A 14,160-nucleotide genomic window follows, 5' to 3' on the forward strand; every position below is an offset into this window, starting at 1 on the left:
CCTCAGGGGGCATTGAGCCAACAAGTGACCTTGGCCCGCACAATATAGGTAAAGGCCCTGCTGCCTGCGGCAAAGCCTTTCTTCTGTGGATAGGCAACATCACCCCAGCTGCCTAAGTTCTTCCACAGTAGATGAAGTAGGCAGAAGAGCGGTCAGGGGTGAAAGAGGATTATGGAACCTTGGTGCCAAGGCAATGCTCCTCCTAACAGGACATTTCTCCCGGACCCTTTGCTGTAACCAGTGATCTATTTTCCCAGTCAAGGACATAAGTTCCTCCATCAAAGTGGGAAGGACTCAGGCAGCAAGCTCGTTATTGATCCCGAGTGACACACTTTTAAGAAAGATAGCAGTCAGTGAGTCTTCTCACCAGTTCAATTCGGATGCTAAATTCCAAAACTTAATGGCATACTCTGCCTAATTTTTAGAGCCTTGGCAAAAATGAAGTAAGTCGGAAGCCATTGTTGCTACCCAGCTTGGTTCCTCAAAGCCAAGCTTGAATTGTTCCACAAATTGTTGCAGGTTAAGCAAAAGTGGGTCTTCCCTCTCCCAGAGGGGAGATGCCCAAGCCAGGGCGGAGCCATCCAGCACAGACAATATATATGTGGTCTTCGCCTGATCATTTGGGAATAATGGGTCCTGCAAATGGAAGTGCATGATTCAGGAACCCATGGCAAAACTTGGAGTCCCCAGCATACTGGGGTGGAGCCAGCAACTAGAGAATCGATGAGTGAGCGGCTTCTAGAAGTGGCACTGCAGGTACAGGTGGAGTTGGCACCACCGCACTGGTTAGCATATTCAGCTGAGTCGAGAGCCAGTCCATGGGCACAATCAGTAGCTCCAATGTCTGTTGCTGCTCCTGTAGGCAGTGGGCAAGGCCTGGGATGGCCTGCAGGGAATTCAAGCCCATCGGCTCCATGGCCTCAGCAGCCTGTTGCATTTATAGATCCTTAGGCTGAGCCGGGATTGATGCAACCTGTGGGGAGAAGCCCTGCAGGTTCCTGACATCAGCAGGGAGACCCAGATGAAGCAGAGACCCTGCTGGAGCTTTGTCCATACCAGCCCTCATTCTCTTCAGGTTGAGCCTTTGGGTGCTGGGACCAGCAGGTCTTTGCTGTGAGCTGAAGAGGAGGTGCTTGAAAGGCAGGGCTATAGGCAAGTGGTAATCCGACATATCAGGAAGCAGGCAGAGGTCAATGGCAGGTGGTGGTAGCGTGTCCTGAAGCAAGCAGAGATGGAGGGCAGGCAGTAGTCAAGCATCTTGTGAAGCAGGCGGAGGTCGATGGTAGGTAGCAGTCAAACATGATCCATAAACAGGCCAAGGTCAATCCAGATATAAGTCCGAAGGGAAGAAGGAATGGATAGGCAGGGAGGTCAGATGAGGAGACGCACATGAGGCAAGGAACACTGAAGACAACGCTGAAAATACATTAGGCTGAAGACAAGCTGGGCTGAAGGAAAATGCTGAAAACAAGCAAGGCTGGAGATAGATGCTGAAGTAACACGCTCTATTCCAGGTAGTGGGACCTGTTGCTGAGGTGAGTTGCGCTAGAACATAGCCCTTAAATAGGGCTCCGTTGCTGATGTCATCAAGAGGAGCTGCGGGGCTTTTCCCCACTGCGATCCCTTTAAATAGTGAGAGAAGACGCGTGCGCATGCCTAGAGAGGATATGCCATGCCAGGGTCCTTTGGCGGCATCCCTGCTGCGTGCAATGGTAGCGTCCTTCCATATCTGCTGGCAGCATTCCTGCCGCGCATGCTGGGTCACTTTGTTGGGCCGGGGTAAAGGTAAGAGCAGCAGTCCATGGGGGTAGCTTGCAGACCACCAAGCGTAATAGAATCCTCAATTGAGAAAAGGACATAGATAACTAAATAACATAAATAAAAGGGAAAAGTGCAATAAATTTCAAAAAATCGGTTATGAAAAAGAGAGGGGACTTTTTCCCCATCTGCCTTAATAATTGCTGTAGAAGCACAGCTCAGTATAAACACAGTGATCAACGTTTCCTCCAGCATCTTCAGTAACAGGTCTGTTGCCCAGATCTGAAACTGTGCTGCTGCTTTTCCCACTTTCCCATTCCTCTGATCCCAGCTCATTCGTAATGTCTGGGTCTTCCCCTCGTTCAATGTCAAGTCAGCCCTGATATTACATCCCATGGATTTTCTGACCATCTGTTTTACATCGACCTCAAAGGACCCCAACCTTTGGAGTGCAAGTAACTGAGGACCGACAATTGGGGTGTGAGATAAACTGGTTAAGCCTCAACCTGCAGCATTATCCATCATTATTATTGTGTTCTTTCTGTTTTACTTTTATTAAGTACCAACTGCCAGACCTTTACCTTCTAGTAGCACTGGTTATAGTGGTTAACTGTTATCTTGCATCTGTTAGCATCACTGCCTTTTCTTATTTATTTATTTATTTATTTATTTAACGTTTCTTTTATACCGATGACCGTTCGCACATCGCATCGGTTTACAGTGAACAAAAAACCATTGGGTGGAGCCCTTACAAATAACATAGTAAACTAGGCAACATATAAATAATATTTGGGAGGAGCCCTTACAAGAAATACAAACATCAATGAGTAAATGCTATGGGGATATGCTATGGGATTGAACTATAACAGAATCTATATACAAGTTAGTGCACAGTACCAAATCAGCAGGCAAAAAGGCGTTCATACCAGGATATCAGAAAAACATCAGAAAAACATTTGTAGGGGGAAATTATGTGATAGGGGGTGAGATGGAGTAGGCTTGCTGGAAGAGCCAGGTTTTAAGTTTCTTTTTGAAGGCGGGGGTATGGGTCTCAATGCGAATATCATGTGGCAGTGAGTTCCATATAGTTGGGCCGGCAAGGGAAAAAGCTCTGTTCATGGTGGAGGAGAGTTTAAAAGGTTTGATGGATTGGGCATGGAGTGTTCCTTGGAGTGCTGGGCGGGTGGGTCTCTTGGAGGTACGGGGTAGGAGGGGGGGGGTTAATCCAGTTGAGGTTGGAGTTTACTAGACTCTTGTGTATGATCGAGAGAGTTTTATAAATAATTCGTGACTGTATAGGGAGCCAGTGTAATTCAATAAGTGTGGGGGTGATATGATCACTTTTCTTTGTGTTTGACAAGATCCGAGCGGCGGCATTTTGTAGGAGTTGGAGAGGTCTAGTGTGTATTGCAGGAATGCCGAGTAAGAGCGCATTACAATAGTCAATCTTCGATAAAATAATAGCTTGGAGGACAGTGCGGAAGTCATTGAGATGTAGTAGGGGTCTGAGTTTCTTTATTGTTTGAAGTTTAAAGTAGCAGTCCTTTAAGATGGATTTGATGAATGGTTTGAATGAGAGGTGATTATCAATGATAACTCCTAGGTTGCGAGTGTGTGATGGGAAGTTGGTAGCAGAGTAGGCAGGAGGGATGTCTGGGAGCGATTGCTTATTGGATATGATTAAGAGCTCAGTTTTGTTTGAATTAAGAGCTAGATGCATGTCTTTTAGGAGTTGGTTGATAGAGGAAAGACAGGATTCCCAGCTGTGTAGAGCGGTTTGGATGGTGTCCGAAAAAGGGAAGATGATTTGTACATCATCGGCATAAATAAAATGTTTGATGTGGAGATTGGTAAGGAGCGTAGTGAGGGGAAGCATGTATATATTAAATAGGGTGGAAGAGAGAGAGGAACCCTGGGGAACACCATGGGGGAGACTGATGGGATCAGATTCGTTATTACCCATAGTGACAGTGAAAGTACGATTTTGAAGATATGATTGAATCCAATCGATGGCCTTGCCAGTGATCCCAATATTTCTAAGTATGTTGAGTAGGACATCGTGATTAACAGTGTCAAACGCCGCTGATATGTCAAGTAATGCAATAAGATAGGATGACCCTGAGTCGGTTCCTTTGATCAGGGTATCGTATAAGGAGAGGAGAAGTGTTTCAGTACTTAAGTGCTTCCTGAAACCATATTGGGTAGGAGGGAGGATGTTATTCTGTTCAAGGTGATCGGAAAGACGTGAGTTCACTAGCTTTTCAAGAACTTTTGCTAGGAGGGGTAAGTTGGACACTGGTCTGTAATTAGAGAGGATGGTGGGGTCAAGGTTGGATTTTTTGAGTAGGGGTTTCACTAAGGCTTGTTTCAGAAAGTCCGGAACAATGCCATGCTCCAGGGAACAGTTAAGGATATTCGAGAGGGGTTTGGCGATCACATTGTGAATAGAAAGTAGGAGTTTAGAAGGGATCGTTTCGGCAGGATGTGTGGAAGGCTTCATTTTCTTAAGTATGTTCTCTACTTCCAGGGAGGATGAGGACTCAAATGAAGAAAGGGGGCTAGGAGAGTTAACTATGGGAAGAGAGATATTGAAGTTGTTGTGCGAGAACTGTGCTGTGATGGAAGATACTTTGTTTTTAAAAAATTGCGCTAATTCATTGCAGCGATTTGTGGAGGATATAGTCAATTGTTGCGTGTGTATGGGAGAAGTCAGGTTAGCAACCATGGTAAACAGGGCCTTGGGGTTGTATTGTAGACCATTTATTTTATTGGCGTAGTATTCCCGTTTGGAAAGATGGATAGAGTTTCTATAATCATGCATGCGTTGATAGTAGAGGGTTTTGGTTGCGGGGGATTGGTGTTTACGCCATGACCTTTCCGTGGCTCTGAGTTGTATTTTGAGATTTCTGAGGAAAGGAGTGTACCATGGTTTCTTATTTTTTCTGTATGGGTTGAAAGTTTTTGTTATCAGGGGGCAGTGCTCATTGGCAATATTGCGTGTGCAGTTAACCCAGGAGGAGAATGCATTATCTGTAGATGATAGATCAATTTGTTTGTCTAAGTCTGAGCAAGCTGATGTGATGGTTTCTATATCACAGGTTTTGCGAAATTTGAGGGAAATAGGCTGCTGAGGTGTGGACAATGAGCTTTGGGGGAGTGATAGCTTGGTCTCGATCAAGGAATGATCAGACCAGGGTACTGTTGTACATAGTGGGGGACTGTTCACGCTGAAGGGGGAGTTAATAAAAATCAAGTCAAGGGTGTGGCCAGCCTTGTGTGTGGGGGAGTTTACTATCTGTTGGAAGCCCATAGCTTCAATTGATGCCAGGAAAGCTTCACAGGCAGGTGTTTGAGGTGATGTATCGACGTGTAAATTGAAATCTCCTAGGAGTATTGTGGGTAGGTCTGGTGATAGTGAGTTTGCAAAGAATTCAATAAGGGGTGATGGATCTTTCTCTAGTAGCCCAGGGGGTGTGTATACAAGACAGAGTTGAAGTAATTTAGATTTGAAGAAGCCAATTTCGTATTGAGGAGGGATGTCACATTTATGGGGCAAGAGTTGGAGGTCCTTTTTTACAGCCAGGAGTAAGCCGCCTCCTCTCTTCTTCTTCCTTGGGATTGAGAAAATATCATATATATCTACGGGTAACTGGTTGATGAGGGGAGTGTCATATTGTCTGAACCAGGTTTCAGTGATCACGCATATTTCAGGACTGGAATCAGCGAGAATGTCTTGTAGCAGATGGGTTTTCTTTTGAAGGGATTGTGCATTAAAAAGGATGATAGAAATGAGAGCTAGACTGATAGCTTGAGTGTGAGTGATGGTGCGTATAGGTATGAGTCTTCTGTTTTTGTGAGGGGTTGTGTGGTGTATGGATGGATGCGTGGATAAGGGGGGGCTATAAGGGTGGATTACTGTTTGGTATGTTATGGCAACATGTCCAATGAAAGGAGGCATTGTGGCACAATGGCGTAAGCCTAGTCGTGGGGATAGGGGAGTACAGTGATGAGAGCAAATACAGAACAAACAATCGGGGTACAACACAGATTATAAATAAGGTAAGAGTACCGGTATGAAATCAAAGACAACAATAAGGCACCATGCAAATGCAGAATACAAATCAATCTAGGTCAGCAGAATACAAATCAATCTAGATTAGCAGAGCCAGTCTTGTGAATTTAAATATAAGATTGTTATCCTAACTCTTGTGTGGGGGGGGGAGGAAGGGAGAGGTTCGGAGGGATGAGGTGGGGTCCAATTTAGCTAAGCGGTTAGGTATAGGCTACACGGTTAGGTATAGGCTACACGGCTACACGGCTGTATCCTTCAATATATCTTTCATTCAGACAGCTTGGAAACCTCACTAGTAATCCTGTTTTAGCCAACTTTCGTTTGGGCTGGACATCTGGGAGATAGGCTGAGAGTTCCGGCACTGATGCAATGCAAACACGATGTCAGTTGCAAACGGGTTGACGCCGCCTGTACGCAGTCATATAACCTCCTGGACTGCCTGATGGGGCTGCTCGAAGGGGCGCTCAAAGGGGCGAGCCCCTTTGTCGCGCTCCTTCGGCGCGCGACGCACGGCACGCGACGCCGGATCTGCTGTAACTTTAAAGGGCCTCTGTGCCCTTTCCGATTGGCTGCCGGTAAGTGTAGGTAGGCGGGCCTTCCTTCGTCGCGTTTTTCCGGTCGGGGCAGCGGCAGGACGGAGCGGTAGGCCGCGTGGTCGGCCTCGGACCCAGCGGGGGCAAGGGAGATAATTATGGTTTTACTCACAAGTAAAAATGATCAACTGTTTCCCTTGGTATGATGATTGGATATGATATGGAGCAATAACAAATATGGGGGCTGATGCAATACAGTGCGCTCAGCCGAGCGCACTGTATAACCCGCAGTTGGACGCAGGCTGTATAGGTGCTAACTAATCCCCTTATGCAATAAGGGGATTAGCGCCTCCACAATGCACGTCCAATGCAGAGTGAATCTAATAGCGCTCAACACATGCAAATGCATGTAAATGAGACTATTAGGTATTCACTGCCAATGCAAAAAAAAAAGTGAGTCTAGGACGCACATTTAGTGATCAGAAATTAACGCCTGCCTGGAGCAGGCGTTAAAGGTGAGCGCTCTTAAAACTTCTGCCTCCTACTTAATATCGCTGCGATATTAAGTAGGAGGCAAACAAAACTAAAGGAAAAAAAAAAACCACTGGCAGTCGGGTACAGGAAACGGATGCTTAACTGACAAGCGTCCATTTCCTGAACCCCCTGGCTGTGCGGCATTTAGGAAAACCGCCGTCGATAAATGTCGGTTTTGGGTTATCGTTAGCAAGGAGGCACCCGCTTTCTGTGCATATTTATTGCATCGGCCCCATGGTGTGGGAGAAAAGGGGAGGTGTTCAGGGAGGAAACGGGGGCCTGGGAATCAGAGGCACAGGACTTATCTTTCCCAGTGCTGGACAGTAATCTGCCTTCCTCTACCCAGAGGAGATGGTGGACTTCTTCTGGGGCAGGGCACTACAGTATCAAAGCTCTGAAAAGCACCATTAGGACTGACAATCGTTGCAAGATTAACCCGGAACAACTTTCCGGGGTAATCTGTTATGAGGAAAAACTTGGATAGTGCTAAAGCATATTTTATAAACAATAAAAAGCTTGAGTGCCAGAACCCAGAGATGGAATTTGTTCCTTGCATTATTATACATCAACCACATTTCATTGTAATGTAGGAATCCAAGATGGTTTTCAAGTTTAAGCTAGAAGAGAGGTGAAATGTATTTCAGTGTTTTATGTAATGATAAGCTTATGAGAGATGTGACAACAAATATTGGTTCAACATGTTATATTTGTTGATAAATGTGTTCATATTTAGTAGCAAGAAACACACCAGGAATAAAGCAGCTTCTGAAGAAGTTACGTCCACTCGGCGGCATTTAGGGGGCAATTTTCAAAAGTGTGTGTTTTGATGCAGAGTCTAGGGGTGCTGTGACCTCTGGGCTTTGCATCAGTTTTCAAAGGTAAAGCTTGCACGCACTTTTCTTTTGAAAATTGCCTCATGAAGAAAAGCACCCACCGAGATTTACAGTTGTTTTTTCTGCTGGTTCTTTTTCTGGCCCAAACAATGCACACATTATACCCACAGACATTGCACCAATTTTCAAAGGGAGCGTTATCTCAGGAAAACTAAGAGCACGCACTTATAGCCGCTGATTTCTGCATAAATTCAAAAGTATGCGCATAAGTACAAGCCCCAAGCTCACCACAAGGAACACTGTGGGGGGGGGGGGGGGGAGAGAGAGCTCTGTAGAAACCAATATGTCACTCTACTAGTTATACTTTAACTCAGAGGTAGAGTGTGCATTGTACAAATCAACTCCTCTTGTACCTGTCATCAATTAAAATGACAAAAAATCTTCAGAGATGTGTATTTTCCTGTTTGTACCTCCTACTGTGTGTTAGACCCTCCCTAACCATTCTAAATTAAAAGTGCCCCCGCTTACAGTAGCATAAATAGTAGAGTTACATATTGTTCTCTACAGAGGCTCTCTCTTTCTCTTTCTCTCTCTCCTGCACGATAAAAACATTTTCCTGGTAATGCACCCGTGGTGTATTAATCAGCACATGAAGCGAAAAATAGCGCAGGTGCAATGCTTTGATCGCACCTTGTGAAAATTACCTGTGCAATGTGGGAGCAGGGAAATCATCCTAACCACGCCTCCTTTTTTTATCGCGGGCGCTACTTCTGCCTATTTATAGCATTTTGATAAATTTAGGGGTAAGTTAGAGGTGTTCCAAGGGCATAACTGGGAGGAGTTGAGTTAGCCGGATAAGTTTGGTTGGGCCGAAGACCTGGCCTAAAGTTAGCTGGCTAACTTTAAGATAGTTGAGTATATTCAGTAGTGTGGCTGCACTACAGTACTGAATATACCTCCAAAGTAAGCCAGATAATTTAAGCCTGCTAACTTTGCTATCCGGAATGTGTCAGAATATGGGCTTCATGGTATCATTACACACATAAGTTTACCCACACTCAGGGAGGACAAAGAGCATTTTTCTCAAAGCCCAAGTCAATGGAAACAACGTTGAAAATGACCTCCCTATATACAGTACTTCATCATGCTAATGTAATACATAACATCAACGGAACATGTCTTTTCATATTGAATCAACCTGTGGCTCTGATGCAAAACACAATATTGCGTTTATCACTATGGCAAAGTCTTTATATCCCTGCATTTCCTCATTTCTTTCCAGTCATTGTTGTTTTCATTTTTAAGAGCCAGTGGTAAAACTCCATTAAAAGGGCTTCTGATATGAAAGGTTCATACACAAGTAAGTTTGCTCTGTTCAGAAGAAAGATGCATCTTCTCTGTTTCAATATGTGTCATGTATTTGCATTCCTAGGATTCTTGACTGCCATGAGGCAGGAAGTAACACGAGCTCATAAAGGTTGGGCCCTAGATTCAGTCATATTATATAATGAGGTATTGAAGAGCACAAAAGAAGAAATCACAGCACCCCCTGCAGTATGTATGACATCCTACAACTTTCTGTTTTAGTTGGACTGAGAACTCATATTTCTTTGTTCACATTTTCTGATTGGCTCAGTAATGACTGAGAAAATGTCACAAGCTTTTTTGTGCTAGAAAAAATATTTTATTTTTAAATGTACTTCTGTTTTTACATTTTTATATCTTCACTGTGTATATGTTTCAACTTTTGCTTAAAATTAATTAATTTTGTGTACTTACCTTTCCCACTTCCATCCAATGTATCCTTCTGCTTAACAGTTACTACTTTTCCTGTTCCCATTCCTTGGGCATTTTATTGTTCATCAATCTGTCTGAATAATGATACTACCAAGGTTCTTTCTCTTGAGTTATCCTCTGCTGTGCTCTATAACTACAAAACCATCAGAGACATTATCACTATCATAAATACAATATATTTTTTATTATTCAAACAAGCATATACAAAAACTTTCTATCTAGACAATTAAAATCTGACTAACCCATACATTACTCACACATCCCTCATTCATACAAATTTTTAAAACATATAGCACCTACCAATAGTGACATCAAACCATTTTATATATTCAATTATTTCTTTTATCCACTCTCTAGCTTCTTATTTCTTCTGATCTCTTGTTAAACTACAAGGAAATTCAAATACTTATAATTTCTTCTTGTCTTTTATTGAATTCAAAAGTCATTCCGGTCCGTAAATATGCCTGCAATAGATTTGCATACCTTGGGTCTCCAACAAATGCAGACCTATCTCATGCCTATTCATTATAGATATCCTGAAAGCCCGACTGAATAAATGTGCCTCCAAGGCAGGCTTGGGAAACACTGAGCCAGGACATGGATTAGGTCACAGGGCTTCCCAAACCTGTTCTAGGACCACAAAGCCAGTCTGGTTATCAGGATATCCACAATAAATGTGCATTTACTGGATTTCCAATATATACAAATTTATTTCAATATGCCAAAGCCACACTGCCCGCAAAGAACCATCTGTCCTGACACAAGACATAACTAAAACAGCTGGCAAGAGAGACCCTCGGCCTACCCCAGCAAAGGAGACCCAGCAAAAATGTCTGTGATATGTGGCTTTGGCATACTGCGATGACTACTCTCTGAGGTGGCTACTCTTTCTTGTGCCTCATCTTCACTGTGCCTCTGTCTCTGACATTGCTCTTCACACACCTAGGAACGAGCATCTCCTTCATGAATTTGAGACACTGGGACTGAAGGGTGAAACTCCTTTCCAAGAATGGATCAGAAAGTGTAGCAAGTGTGCATGTATCATTTTCTGTGAGAGGTTTCACTTTCTCTTGGACCTGCCGCTGCAAGGAATCCAGAAACTACAACGCCTCTGCTTCCATTCCCTCTTGCTCAAGGAAGCCCTCTAACTTTTCCTCCAAAATATTTACTATAATGAAGCCTTACCCAGAATGCCACTTCTGGAACTCAGATACTCATTGCCATCCTTGAAGGGCTTCAGGATTTTAGCCAGCTGCCTCATCACTACCCAGGGGGCAATGTACACTATCTTTGTTTCCAGAGACAAATCATGAAGGGTTGCTTGCTATTTCACTATCCTCTCTAGCATCATACAGTATGAGGCCGATGGAAACTAACAGGCCGATACAGTATACAGTTAGCCTGCTCTTGGACACGCGTTTTCCCTTACCCCTTATTCAGTAACGGGAGGAAAACGCGCGTCCAACCCGCGGCACCTAATAGCGCCCTCAACATGCAAATGCATGTTGAGGGCGCTATTAGGTATGCACGCGGGATACAGAAAGTAAAATGTGCAGCCAAGCCGCACATTTTACTTTCAGAAATTAGCGCCGACCCAAAGGTAGGCGCTAATTTTCTGTGCACTTTCCCGGTGCACTTTTCCCTGTGCACTTTCCCCTGTGCACTTTCCCGGTGCACTTTCCGTGCACCCTCCGACTTAATATCATGGCAATATTAAGTCGGAGGTCCCGAAGGGTAAAAAAAGTAAAAAGAAAAAAAAATTAAAATGGGCCAGCGGCTGTCGGGTCGAAAACCAGACATTCAATTTTGCCGGTGTCCGGTTTCCGAGCCCGTGGCTGTCAGCAGGCTCGAGAACCGACGCCGGCAAAATTGAGCGTCTGCTGTCAAACCCGCTGACAGCCGCCGCTCTGGGCTAAAAGGAGGCGCTATGGACTTTAGGCCATCATGTACTTTAGGCCATTGAGGGGAGGGCAGTTTTAGACTGGAGGATTTACCAATTAACTATTTAATTACTGTAACTGGAAAATTCCTTTGAAAATTGTCTTAATTGTATCTATTATATCACTTCACAAAGGAAAATGCATTTTCTTTGCTTTCCCATGTTTTTTAAATGATTAATTAGGTTCATCCAGTCTTGCAGATCTCTGTGTTCAAATGCTGTACATTCCCTCTCTTTCCTCCAGGAGGGAGTTTATATTTATGGACTGTACTTAGACGGAGCTGGCTGGGACAGACGGAATGGGAGACTCACTGAATCTACGCCAAAGGTTCTCTTCACTCTGCTTCCTGTAGTGCACATTTATGCTATTAGTCTGAGTGATAGCAAAGATACCAAACTCTACACGTGTCCAGTGTACAAAAAACCACAGAGAACTGATTTAACTTTTATTACCGCTATTTTTCTGAAAACCAACCAGCCACCAGACCACTGGATACTAAGAGGTGTGGCCCTTCTGTGTGACATCAAGTAAATCTATGTATTCAAACCATACTGAACCATTACAAAACCCTCAGATTTACCAATTACATGCTTTAATTTTAACTCGATGTTTGATATAATGTGCTCAGTCCTGTTGGCATTATTGTGATTTATGCAGGTTTTCTTTTATTTCTTGCTCATTGTATACTGCGCTATATCAATAAGTTTTAAAATGATACTTTTAATGGTTTTGCTTTTGATGCTGTCTCACTTAATGCCAGAAATTAGCACTGTTGCACTTATGTTGTTTTCAAGTTACCTCTGTAGTAAAAATGTTCAAACTAATGATATACTCAATGCAAATGTTAAACAATAACGTGGAATTGATTAAAAACAAAACAACAGACAGCTCTTTAATGACTCTTCTTTTCATGGTTCATATATATTACAGGTCCTTTTACTCTCCTAACTGGAGATCCATCATTGTCATGGTACAGACTCAAATGTTATAAATATACTGATTCCAATGGAAGGCAGCAGTGCAGACACATATTACTTTGAAAGTAATTGAGCCTCAGGGAGTGTCCCAGTGCCAGACTTATATATCACTCATAGGAATCCTCATCATTTTAGAAGACAGAACTTTTAGAGTTGATTTTCGTATAGAAGTATGACAATTCTTGTTCACAAGCATCAAATGCAGAAAATGATTTAAAGGTACAAAGAGATGACTGCACGATAATGGAAACAAGGTATACAGAAGGGACTCTCTCGGGCTAAGAAGGAAATGCTTCATCTAATATCACAAACAAAATAAGAATTTTTGTGCACAGAATGATCTGCCACTTAACTCAAATATATTTATGTAGTTTTTTACATATAATGTATTCATGAAATTCACTAGAGATTTCTATTACAAAATTGCTCTCTATAGTTTTGCTGTTTTTATGATGTAAAACCAGGATGTTATATTATCCCAGCATCTGAAATGCTGTATGAAACCACGCTTCCCACGATGATAAGAATGATCCTAATGTTAAGATGTCCTGATCCCTCCTCCCTCCCCCAGAAGATGCCCTCCCATTCTTGTCTGAGGCAGTGGTATAGCCACAGATTTATTTATTTATTTATTTATTTGTTTGTTTATTTATAGCTTTTATATACTGGCATTTGTAAAGACATCATGTCGGTTTACAGGTAACTGAGAAAGGAAATTACAATGATAGGTGGAGGAAGGGTAGTTAGATAAAAAGGTAAGGTAACTTTACTGTAGAGCCAACGAGCGTCACAGTTAATTTGGTTAAATAGACGAAAAGAACTGATAAAAGAGATTACAGATGGGTCTGAGAGGGCCATAACCCACCCACTTTGGGCTCAGGTCCACCCTGTCAGGGCTACCCAACACCAGAAGAAGAGGCCTGCAGAATGGCCGCTATGGGAACCCATCTTGTGACAGCCAAAAAAGGAGAGGACCAACATGGGACCACATCTCATAGTTGCCAAAAAAGGAGGGGGCCGATGTGGGAATCTATCCTGCAGTGGCTGAAGAAGGGTCTGGTGATGGCTGAAGAAGAGACCCTGTATGTATATGTATGTGTGAGTGAGATCCTGTGTGTGTGTGTGTGTGTGTGTGTGTATGAATCTGTGAGAACGAGAGCCTGTGTGTGTGTGGGTGAGGGAGCCTATGTATGAGAGATGAGCGAGCATGTGAGAGTGAAAGCTTGTGTGTGTATATGTGTGTGAGCCTGCAAGAATGACAGCCTGTGTGTGTAAGAGCATTGAGAAAGTGCTTATGAGAGCCTAAGTATGTATGTGTGGAACAGCATGTCAGAGTGAGAGCCTGTGTGTGTGTGGAAGGGAGGAAGATAGGAGGAGAGAGAAGAATGAGAAAAAGGATCCAGAAAAAAGAATTAGGAAAAGACTGGAAGGAGAAAGTGGAAAAAAATACCAAGACCAACGATTAGAAAAATAAAAAGATCAGACAACAAAAGTAAAAAATATATATATATTGAGGAATATGTCATCTTTGGGAATGTGCATTTCTTATATTTTGATATTTTGCTCTCTCTTTAGCGTTCCACTGTTCAGAGCCTGGCTTCTTGAGTTTTCTATTTTGGTTTTGTCTGCATGTTTTTGTTTCTAATTTGTAATCCCTTATTCTGAATTAAGTAAGAGTCAGTCTGTGCTCTGCCTGAGTGTGACTGAGGTGCAGTA

At 43.2% G+C, this 14,160-nt stretch overlaps 1 protein-coding gene across 1 annotated transcript in view; it reads left to right on the forward strand.

Moving 5' to 3' along the window:
* DNAH8 (dynein axonemal heavy chain 8) overlaps window positions 1–12,354 on the forward strand; it is a 1,926,251-nt gene extending 1,913,897 nt beyond the window's left edge. Inside the window, 2 exon segments of the mRNA XM_029592920.1 lie at window positions 9,163–9,284; window positions 11,711–12,354. Of these exon segments, the coding sequence (XP_029448780.1) occupies window positions 9,163–9,284; window positions 11,711–11,998 (410 nt within the window). The 3' untranslated portion in view covers window positions 11,999–12,354.
* The last annotated feature ends 1,806 nt before the right edge of the window (window positions 12,355–14,160 follow it).

The sequence above is a fragment of the Rhinatrema bivittatum genome, chromosome 3, assembly GCF_901001135.1.
Source record: "Rhinatrema bivittatum chromosome 3, aRhiBiv1.1, whole genome shotgun sequence".
Taxonomy (NCBI): domain Eukaryota; kingdom Metazoa; phylum Chordata; class Amphibia; order Gymnophiona; family Rhinatrematidae; genus Rhinatrema; species Rhinatrema bivittatum.